The following is a 10,571-nucleotide window of genomic DNA, read 5'->3' as shown; positions in this document are numbered from 1 at the left end:
TGTCATGAAGTGCATACAGATTTAGAAATGTTTTATCATCTTGGTAAATTTAACCTTTCATCACTAAGAGGCATTACTCTTTGTCCCTAGTAGTGCTTTTACCTCAACCTTTAGGTCATAAAGTCTACTTTGTCTGGCATTAATATAGCTACACTGGCTTCTTTTTAGTATTTGCATGGTAACTTTTTTATCTATGCCAATTATTAATCTGCTGCCTCTTAGCTTCTAACCACCCTTCACAGTCAGCTCTGTGACGCTGGGACAGGGACTTGACAAACTGCATTTCTGCTTTGTCACCCACTGCCTCTTTCTGTTGAGAAGCCAGCTGCCAGTCTTACTTTTACTCTTTTGCAGGTAATTTGAGTTTCTCCTGCTTCTGGAAGTTGTTTGGTTTAAAGCTGTCTTACCTAGGTATGCTTTTTTTTGTATTTATTGCACTTGGAGTTTGTAATGCCTCTAGAATTCATGATTTAATTTCTTTCATCAGTTTTTGGAACTGATTGGTGATTATTTCCTTAAATATTACATCTACCTCATTCTCTTCTTCCATTGGTTCTAATATTACATGGCATGTCAGGCCTTTCTATAGTGTACTCTCTGCCTCCTAACATCCTATTCTGCATGCTTTTTTTTTTTTCTGGGTATTTTCTGATCTTCCAGGTTACTAATTCTCTCTCTAGCCATGTCTAATCTTCTGTGTTTTAAAATGTATCTTTTGATTCTAGACTTTCCATTCTGACCTTTTAGTTTCCCATTCTCTACCAAAATTCTCAGCCTTGTTTTATTCCTGTAGACGTGGACAGGCTCCTACATGAGTTTCTTAATGGTATCCTTGTTCTCTTGTGTTGGTCCCTGTCTAATCCTTGCCAAGACTGGGTTGTTTTATTACTATGGTTTTCTATGTCTTAATATGACATAGTGAGTTACTCTTCTTTGATCTTCTTTTTCAAAATTATTTTATTAAGTTATTTTAGGCCTTTATTTTTCCATATAGACTTTAGAAACTTTTGGGTTCTGTGCTATTTTGTTACTACCATAACAAAGTGCCACAGACAGGGTGGCTTAAACAACAGAAATTTGTTTTCTCACAGTTTGGCAGGGTTGGTTTCTTCTGCAGCCTCTCTTCTTGGCTTGTAGACACCATCTTCTCCCTATGTCTTCACAGGGCCATCCCACAGTGGGTGTCTGGGTCCTGAGTTCCTCTTGTTAAGGACATCAAGCTCACCTCACCTCATTTAACCTTAGTCACCTCTTTAAGGTCCTATTTCCAAATGCACCCACCCCTGCAGGTACCAGGGTTTGGGACTTCAACGCACGAATTTGAGGGAGCCATGGTTCAGCTCATAACAGAGTCTTTTAAAAATTATGTAAAGATTTTTATTGTAATTTCATTAAATTTATGGATCAATTTGTGGCAAACTGTCACCTTCACAATATCCTGTGCATCCTCCATTTATGCAGATTTTATTTTATATTCTTTAATAACTTTTTGATGTTCTTCAGAGGTCTTTTACATTGTGGACTGTGGTGAATGGCTTTTTTTTTTTTTTTTTTTTTTTTTGGAGTCTTGCTCTGTTGCCTAGGCTGGAGAGTGCAGTGGCGCAATCTCAGCTCACTGCAACCTCCACCTCCTGGGTTCAAGTGATTCTCATGCCTCAGCCTCCCGTGTAGCTGGGACTACAGGCACGTACCACCACGACTAGCTAATTTTTGTAATTTTAGTACAGACAGGGTTTCACCATTTTGACCAGTCTGGTCTCAAACTCCTGGCCTCAGGTGATCTGCCCGACTCAGCCTCCCAAAGTGCTAGGATTACAGGCATGAGCCATCATGCCAGACTATGAATGGCTTTTTATCTTATATTTTTTAAAGCTATTTTTTGTTCTGGTAGGGAAATTCTACCATCTTTTAAATCTAAGGTACACATCTGGCTGCAAGTCTAGGGAGTACCTGCTTAATACAGGGATGAGATGTGAGACACCAAGCAGTGCAGAGTGGCAGAGCAGCACCGCTGTGTGCCGGGGACAACCCCACCCTCCACCCGCCTAGCCACTGACCCAGCATCCTGGGGTCTTCCGATGGCAGGAGCCACCCTCGGCACCAAGTCCCACTCCCAGCAGGAAAAAGGGGGAAAGGACAATAGCACACAGGTTCTGCGCAGCCCCTCTCCTTAGGGGGGACAGAGGCTCTCCCAGGAGCCCCCGACACCCTCAGTTGCAGGTTTCACCAGCTACGCCTATGTCCTGTGGCCTCTGCCAGCTGCAGCACTTGTGGTGGAATCAGGTCTCAGGGCTACAGCTGCAGGAGCCACCCCACCTTCCATGGTACAATCAGGTCTCAGGGCTGCAGCTTCAGGAGCCACCGTGCCTTCAACATGCTGTGTTCTTCTTGGTGGCAGCTCTGCCAATGCTGTGTTAAACAGAAGTGGTGAAAGTAGGCAATCTTTTCATTGGTTCGTATTTTTAAAAATACATTTAAAAGCTCTCCACTATGTATGTCTTCTGAGATTAGCCTTTATCAAAGAAAACATTTCACTTCTATGATGAGTTTTCTCAACACGTTTCACCACAAACGAATGTTGATTGAAATCAAATGCTTTGTCTTTCTCTGTAGAAAACCATATTTTTTGCCTTTGGTCCACTAATAGGTAAAGCACACTGACATATGTTATGATATAAACCACCCTGAACCTGACCTGATCATGGTGATCTGCTTTCTGATGTGCCGCTGGACTCATTGTGCTACTGCTTTATCTAAAACTTTCATGTCTCTACTCAAACATAAAACAGCCTAAATGTTTCTCTTGCGCTTCTCTTGTACACCCTAACATACATCCTATACATCTTAAGATAGAAGGCTTCTGGAATCATAAAATCAGCTGGAGCACCGCCTCCCCCTTCCTTTTCCCATTCTGTGTTCTCAGCCTTGGAACAACTGTTATATGTTAGAGCCCGAAATGGATCCCCTGGGTCTATCCCCTTTTCTTTCATATTTGCTGCCTTTTTGCCAGAAACATTTCCTTAAATATACAATTCCATCCTTCTGTTGGGTTTTTTTTTTTTGCAGTAATTTTTTAATCTCAAAAGTGTCTTTTTTGTCTTATTTCATCTTCACAGTTTCCTGTTCTTATTATATAAATATATCTCCCTAATCTGAGTCTATGGATTGGAGTTTTATCCAATCCATTCATTCCAATGATTGGAATGATTGGAGTCATTCACATTTCTCAATCCATTTATTTTCTGTTTCTTTGCCTGGTCTTTCTTTTATGTGATGCAGCTCTTCTTGAATGTCTGATACATTTTCATCCTTTAAAATGAAGCCAGTGGGTGACAGGAAGACGTGCTTCCATGAAAGGCAGTGTTTCACTCCGGAACCTCAGCTCCCGCATGCTGGATCCAGATCCACAGCATCCCCAGGACCTCTTCTCCCCTCTGGGTCCTGCCCCCATCTCACTGGCTCCCATCTCAGATTCCCTGTGAGGCTCCACACTTGGCTTCCCATGCAAAGTCTAGGGGTGAGGGGCCCCTCCCAGCCTCTCAGCTGGCAGTCCTGGGCCTGTGCTGGGAAACATGCCCTCCCCGCCCGCAGCCGGAGGAGCTGCATGGCTGTCTTGAGTGGAGGTCACACATCCCCTCCCAGGGCCAGGGGAGGGAACGGTCACAGATGTTCCTCATGAGCCAAAAATAAGCAAGGTCTGGCTGTGGTGCTGTCCACTGCCAGCTCCAGCACCAGGGGTTGCCCAAGAACCCCCTTGACTCCTTGGGGTAAGCAGCTCACTGCTGGCTGTTCTGTGTGTGATCGGGAAGGGGGACTCAACCAGAGTGTGCAGACCTATGATGACCCCCGCTTCCACCTCCACGTCCCATGGCCACGGGCCCTCCCTTCCAAGCTCCTTCTGCCTGATGGGCAGCACCCCCTCCCGTCTGGAGTCTGCCGGGGCCCTTCCTGCTCTCCTTGTTAATTTATTTTCTGTCTTGGAGGGAAGCTGGGTGGACCTGCTCAGGTGGCCCCCTAGGGCCAGAAGACCTGTCAGTCACTTTCAAATACATGTTCTTTCCAGCTCTTCCTTGCCAAAGGTTCTAAAAACACTGTTGTCCGTCTCACCCAAAAAGCTAAGCTTCTGTCCAATCCTTAACGGTAGCTATAAATGAGAAGCATAAGCTTGGTTTCCTTCTAACATCCGGCAAGTTAGAAGATAGAACGTATTTCTTCACTTATTCATCACATATTTGCAGGGCACCCCTACACGGGACAGCAGAGGTCCCAAGCCGGTGCTGCACCCGGAGCCAGGCTCGGAGCTGGCCGCGCGCCCTCAGCTGAAACTCACCGGAGGCGCGGCCGCCCTGGGCTGAGAAGACGCCGTCGGCCCAGGTGGTATCAGAACCCACAGGAGGAAGACAGCCAGCCCAGGAGGAGCCATGAGGGGGCCTCTGGGGATCGCACGGGTCGACCCCATCCTCCCTGAAACAAGGCCGGAGGTTGAGGAGGTCTCCGCCCGGCCCCGCAGCTGACAGCCGGTGGAGAAACCGCACCTGCCACGGGAGGGGCCACGGGGTGGGCTCGAGCCACCATGGGGCTGGTACAAGCACCCTCTCCGCTCAGGACCTCGGCCCTCATCCCAGGGCACCAGGGCTCACAAGGGGATGGGCCCGGGTGGGCACGAGGGTGTGGAGGGGCAGGAAGCACGGCGGGTGGAGCGGGGCCGGGTGCGGGGGTCGCGGGGGACGGCGGGGACGGGGCCTTGCGATGCAGGAGACGGAGGGGGCTGGTGAGGGAGGATGGGAGGCCGCAAGGATGGGGGACGCGACGTCCTTTTCCCCTCCCACCGGCTCACCGGGGATGCGCCTCCGCGACTGCCCGCCCCAATCCCAGGGCGGAGGCCTCGCGCAAAACCCAGGCGCCGCGGCTCCGCGCTCCGGCTGAGGGTCCGCGCCGCCGCCCACCCGCTCCTTCCCGCCGGCTGCGGCCCCTTGGGCGGATACTCCAGCGTGTGGTTCCAACCGAGGCCCGTGGCGGGTAAGGCCGGGAGGCTGGGGCGGGTACGGGGCCCGGAGCGAGGGGCGGCGCGGGGAGGGGATGCAGCCGTCGCCCGCACAGCCGCGTCCGGACGCCGCCCCGCGACTCGACCCCGGCCGGTCCCCCGCCAGCTGCTGAACTAGGCGGCCGGGGACGGCATGGAGCGCGAGGCGCGCGCGGGAGGGACTGTCCATGGGGTACGGGCCTGCTGGGGCGGGGTCCGCACGGTGTCAGCAGCCGCTTGTCCTCGGCAGCATCCGCAAGGCCCGCACCCAGGCTTTGGCCCTAAAGGTGGGCTCCAGGCCCTGATCTGAGCCCCCTCCTGGTCCCCGCTACCGCGTCCTCCAAACACAACGCCCCTCCCCCCATGCCATCCCCCCCGCCCCCCACATCCCAGCAACGCGTGCAGAGCTCCCTCCCCCAGGCCTGCACCCCCCGCCCGGGCCTGGATGCCCCCAGAGGCCTGGACGCTCCCAACGCGGCGCTCCTGCCCCACTTCTAGGCCCCCAATCCAGGTGCACAACCTTCAGGTGCAGAACCCTCCTGCCCCACCCGCCATTTCCCAGCACCTCCCCCAGGCCTAAGTCCCTGATGCTAGAGCTTAAACCGCGCCCCCCAGGCCTCAGTGGGCCTCCAAGATGCTGGGGGCACACTGATCCCACAAAAGACGAGGGTCCCTCTGCTCTCCAGCCCTGAGTCCTCCGCCCCTGGGCACCCGATCTCCATGGAAACTGAGGGCTCTTTCCCTCTCTTCCCGCAGGTTTGGCCCCACAAAGATGAACTGGGCACCCGCAACGTGCTGGGCTCTGCTACTAGCGGCCGCCTTCCTCTGCGACAGCGGCGCAGCCAAGGGCGGCCGCGGAGGTGCGCGGGGCAGTGCCCGGGGAGGGGTCCGCGGGGGCGCGCGCGGGGCCTCGAGGGTGCGCGTGAGGCCGGCGCAGCGCTACGGTGCCCCGGGCTCCTCCCTGCGCGTGGCTGCCGCCGGGGCGGCGGCCGGGGCGGCGGCGGGAGCAGCCGCTGGCCTGGCGGCAGGCTCGGGCTGGAGAAGGGCCGCGGGACCCGGGGAACGCGGCCTGGAGGACGAGGAGGACGGGGTGCCCGGAGGCAACGGGACCGGCCCCGGCATCTACAGCTACCGGGCGTGGACTTCGGGCGCTGGACCCACGCGCGGCCCGCGTCTCTGTCTCGTGCTGGGCGGCGCCCTCGGAGCCCTGGGGCTGCTGCGACCCTAGGCCTGGCTGGGCTCGGGGACCACATCTGGCCCCCGGCCCGCGCCATCCCCCAGGATCCTCCGGCCTGGGCTCCCCCTTCCTCCCTTGCCCACGGTCTTGGAGCCCCACTGGGTGCAGGAGCTGCTGGCTGTCCCTGTGGACCCGCCATCCACCGTCCTGCCCACGCCGCCTCAGCCTCCCACCTCCCACCTAGAGGAGACCATGGGCCCTGCCCCACCCGCTCCAGGATGTTAGGGTCCCCTCCGCCAGAAAGGCAGCTGCCTGTGGCTCCTGTACCAACCGCCCAGCCACGCTCCAGAGCCGCCCAAAGGGAGGTGCCAAGGCCAGGAACCCAAGCCACCCCAGTTCCCCTCGCCTGCCCAGGGGCCGTGATGACTCACGGGCAGGGAGGCGACCTCAGGCTGGTTCTGCCACTGAGCCCCTGAGGAATCTGACCCTCCCCAAAAGAAGCAGTGAAATGGACCAAAGGACTTAAGAATTTGGGGGGAAGTGAGGGAAAAACGTTAGGTGCTAACCACCTGCCCAGAAGAGTGGATCTCACAGCCCAGGAACATTCCCAAGCAGGAAAACAGTCCGTCCGAGGAACGTCCATCCTGGCTCTCTGCGGCTGGTGGGAAAACACACCCTGCCCTGAGGGGCTGTCCAGGCCTTGTCCCCCACACCCTCAGGCCGAGATCCGTGAGAGACCCTCTTTGCTCCAACAACTTGAAACAAGTCACTTTACCCTCCTTAGGACCCATTTTGGGGGGAAAAAACCAACACATTCCAGAGCTTTCCAAATCCTCTGAACTTCAGGTTCACATTCAGGGATCACACAGTTCTGCCTGTTCTCAGGGCACGGCAACTGCCAATCCCGCTGAAGAGGCCTCCCTGGGCACAGCACAGGCTGCACGGTGCGCGCATTTCCCTGAAGGCAGCCCCTTCTTCGGAAGCAGCTGTTCCAGGCCTCAGAACAGGGCCTGGGTATCCGCGTGGTGGGCTGGCAGCTGACGGCCTGCTCAGTGGAGCCAGGAGCTAACTCAGACCCCAAAGCAAGCAGGGGGCCAGTGGCGGGGCCCAGCGCCCAGCAGGACACCCATGCAAGAGGCTGAGCCCCCAACATCCAAGGACAGGAGAGACAAGGAGTGGCGCACGGCAGTCACGACAAGGACTTGCCTCCAGCACTGGACACACCTGTGTAAGACCAGCCCTCTGCTTCCCAGTCCCGCCAGCCTGAGGCATCCTCCATGGGCTCAGCACTGAGAGGTCTTGGGTCTGCCACGTTCTCTAGCTCTCCAGTCACCCACTCATCCAGGGTAGGAGGAGTTCTCCCTGCCCGCCCCCTCCCCCGTGGCCTTGGGATCTCACCCTCTCCATGTCCTGGTGACAGCCTCGCCCTCAGCCGGACTGCATCCCTCCTGGGCCTGAGCCTCTGGACTCAGTGGACACCAAAGTCAAGACCAGCACCCACCACGGGCCCTGCCAGCCTCTGCCTTCCCCAGCTGGCCTGGGTTCTGGCCTGGGTGAGGATCTGGAAGCTGTTGGCAGGACTCAACCAAGCACTGCTCTCTAGCTCTGGGGCACTAAGCCACAGGAGGCAGCGCCCTGCAGCCTCCCGTCCACACTGCCAGCAATGCCCCTGGCCCAGTGAGCCCAGATGCTCCTCCACCCCTTCCAGACCAAGCTCAACGCCTCCAAGACCAGCAGGCCAAGGCCAAGCCCTGCCCCAGATCCTCATAGGCAGAGAAGCCCTTCTGACACTTCCCCCAGGAGGCAGGGGGTGGTCTGAGTCTCCTCAAAGCAGGGAGACCCACCGGAGCCCCCTCAACTTTGCAGATGCCCACCTGGAAAATGGGCTGAGCTGCACCAGACCCTCACACACCACAGCACTGCAAGCTGATGGAATGTTCCAGATATGATGGACACTTCGTGATCTGCAATGACTGTTGATTCAGCACATTAGCATCTGACACAGCCAACCTGAATACTTCCTGCCCCAGGCGGTCAGGGTTATGGCACGATGCAGGTGGCACTCAGGGGCTAACTTCAGGCTGATGAGTGTGTGGGGTATGGGGCAGCAGAGGCAGCCAGCCAGCAAAGAGGGGCCACTGAGCACCAGGGCCCTGGTGGAGGCTGCTGTGGGACGGTCAGGCCACCACCGGAAAGAGGCGGCCGGAGCTTCTGCACAGGATGTCCCTGGCCCCAGGTCCCGCAGCACCTTAGTCCATACTCCCAGCCCCACCCACCTTCCTTCCTCTTCCCTCTTCTAGGACACAGGCTGTGGACCCCTTCGGGTGCACTATAATGGGGCTGGAGGGGCCCCCACATCTCTCAGCCCCACTAATGCAGAATCCCACTACCCGTGAGCTAGAAGGTGCTCAGAGGCCAGGGGTCTCTACTGCCCATGCCGGGCGGCCTTCCAGTCATTGCACAGCAAAGCCATGTGCAGGGCGTCCCCCTCAACCCTGCCCTGAACATGCCCCAGGGCACTGAGGGGCGAAGCCAGTGCTTGGGCTCTGCTGCTGGGAGTCTCTTGTCTGTGTCTGTGTGTGCCTGTAAGTGTGAAATAAACCTCTCTGATGGCAGCAAGCCTCTCACTTGTTGTAGGGCTGCAGGGCACTGGACTGAAAGCCTCCAACACAAACCCTAGCTGCCAACCTGCTCATTTCTTAGGTTCCACCGGTGAGAGCAGCTTTAACACACAGGCCCAAGGCACTACGGTGCACCTCACAGGCCAATAAGAAATAGGCCCTTTAATTGGAGATTTTAAAGGTTACAGGTTATAGCTTTAACTCCTTCTGAGACAGCATCCATTTCTCAAGAGGCCTGAGCAGGAAGCTCCGGGAGAACCAAGCATGCGGAGCTGCTCAGGGACGTCCACTGGGAAGCCTGGTGTCCACTCCCACCTGCTTGGCCCCTGCAACTGGGGCCCCTGGAGCTGGCCAGGCCGTGGGGCGCCAGAGAGCACAGCACCCTAGTGACCAGCATGGAGCTTCTGGACCGGGTGAGCTGTCTTGAGCCTCAACCACCCAGGTCAGGAGGTCTGGGAGGCCACATGCCTCCAGCCCTCCCCACCCGGACAAGTTCAGGGCACAGTCTCAGCCGGGGGGTGGCCCCGCAGGACGTCGAGGTCCAGCATCACGGAACCCAGCAGCCCACGGCGGAAAGTCTGGAGGAAGTCACGGGCTGCCGCAGGATAGTTAGGCTGAATAACGTTCACGTTACCTGGGGGATGGGAGGGTTCAGTGAGGAAGGAGCCTTCACAGCAGGACGGGCCCAGCCCTTACCCACCTGAGGGACCAGCCCTAAGAGGCTCCATGATGGCATCAGGGAAGCCCAGGGAAAGGGATCACACTCAGAAAGAAAACAGCTTGAGCTGCGCTGCCCGGAGCCTCCACGGCCAGGCATGTGAGGCCTGCAGGTGTCCACCTAGCACTGCCCAACACGTGGCAGGGCTGGTCTCACCCTCGGAAGCCTGGACTACAAGCCCTTCCTCTCCAGAACTTTCTGTAGCTCCCCTGCCCTGAAACCCATTCCCAGAAGACCCGCCGCATGCTCCTTGACACGTTCCTCTCCTCCCTGCCTCCTCCACGGATGGCCGGGGTCCCCCGGGGTGATGGGGTGAGGCTCCGGTGCCCACGTCAGCAACCTCACTCACCCGTGCCCGTGAGCACCTTCACCTTCTGCGTCTTCCCCAGCTTCACAGCCACACTCTTCAGCACGCGCTCTATGTTGTCACAGGCACTGCCCAGGCCGTAGTGCTGCACGTACCTGCACATAGGCTGCAGGTCAGCGCCAGGGGGCCCAGCACTGACACCGCGCGGACAGCCAGGCCGGGCCCTTCCTCCTGAATTCCACAAAGGCCATGGCCAGGCACCTCCTGTGGGTGACAGTGACTGCGGCGCTGTGGATGACCAAGATGAGACTGCAGGTGACTGGTGCTGGGCCCCGGGGGAGAGCCACTATCTAAGAATCATCCCTGAGCTTTGTCCTGTGTGGCCACGGCCAGCAGCATGGGGGGCGGCTCCCACCACCGGAACCCTTGCTGCAGCGGGAGGAGTAACAGCTGTTCACACACACAGGCTTCATCCACTCTATCCGGGGCGGGACAGGCAGGCCTCTGTGCAGGCCCAGGTCCTGGAAACTAAAAGAGGAGCACAGCGGACCATCTGCAAACATACTCTGTTTGCTGCTAAGGATGGCACTCAGTAACTTGCAGGCAGCCAGTACACCTGCATCCTCTCCACCCAGCTGGGTGTTTGAGCGGTGTTTTCCTAGCACAGGGACCAGCATGGGCTGACGAGGCACCCACCGCTGCTAAGCATCACCCAGTGATTGTCA

The 10,571-nt window shown here is 56.9% G+C and overlaps 2 protein-coding genes across 7 annotated transcripts in view; one reads left to right on the top strand and one right to left on the bottom strand.

Annotated features, from left to right (window-relative positions):
* Nucleotides 1–1,363: 1,363 nt before the first annotated feature.
* The window catches only part of MTG1 (mitochondrial ribosome associated GTPase 1), a 32,267-nt gene continuing 23,059 nt past the window's right edge, over nt 1,364–10,571 (bottom strand). For 5 of the 6 annotated variants that reach the window (XM_055353990.2, XM_055353989.2, XM_004050319.5 and 2 more), the window contains 2 exons: nt 9,889–10,001; nt 8,969–9,455 (listed from right to left, as the gene is read on the bottom strand). In XM_055353990.2, the coding sequence (XP_055209965.2) occupies nt 9,316–9,455; nt 9,889–10,001 (253 nt within the window). In that variant the 3' untranslated portion in view covers nt 8,969–9,315. Of the gene's footprint in view, nt 2,410–8,968; nt 9,456–9,888; nt 10,002–10,571 lie in introns of those variants that run through there. The other variant, XM_055353993.2, reaches the window with a different exon arrangement.
* Nucleotides 4,843–8,842, top strand: SPRN (shadow of prion protein). Its single transcript, XM_031006227.3, has 2 exons — nt 4,843–5,019; nt 5,780–8,842. The coding sequence occupies exon 2, from the start codon at nt 5,796–5,798 to the stop codon at nt 6,249–6,251; it is 456 nt and encodes a 151-aa protein (XP_030862087.2). The 5' UTR covers nt 4,843–5,019; nt 5,780–5,795; the 3' UTR covers nt 6,252–8,842.

This window comes from Gorilla gorilla, chromosome 8 (genome assembly GCF_029281585.2).
Source record: "Gorilla gorilla gorilla isolate KB3781 chromosome 8, NHGRI_mGorGor1-v2.1_pri, whole genome shotgun sequence".
In the NCBI taxonomy this organism is placed as follows: Eukaryota; Metazoa; Chordata; class Mammalia; order Primates; family Hominidae; genus Gorilla; species Gorilla gorilla.
Note: the sequence above shows the minus strand (reverse complement) of the source record. Positions and strands in the feature narration are given on the sequence as shown.

Excerpts from the sequence above, each read along its gene's own strand:
- SPRN (XM_031006227.3), top strand. The coding sequence starts at position 5,796 with ATGAACTGGGCACCCGCAACGTGCTGGGCTCTGCTACTAGCGGCCGCC.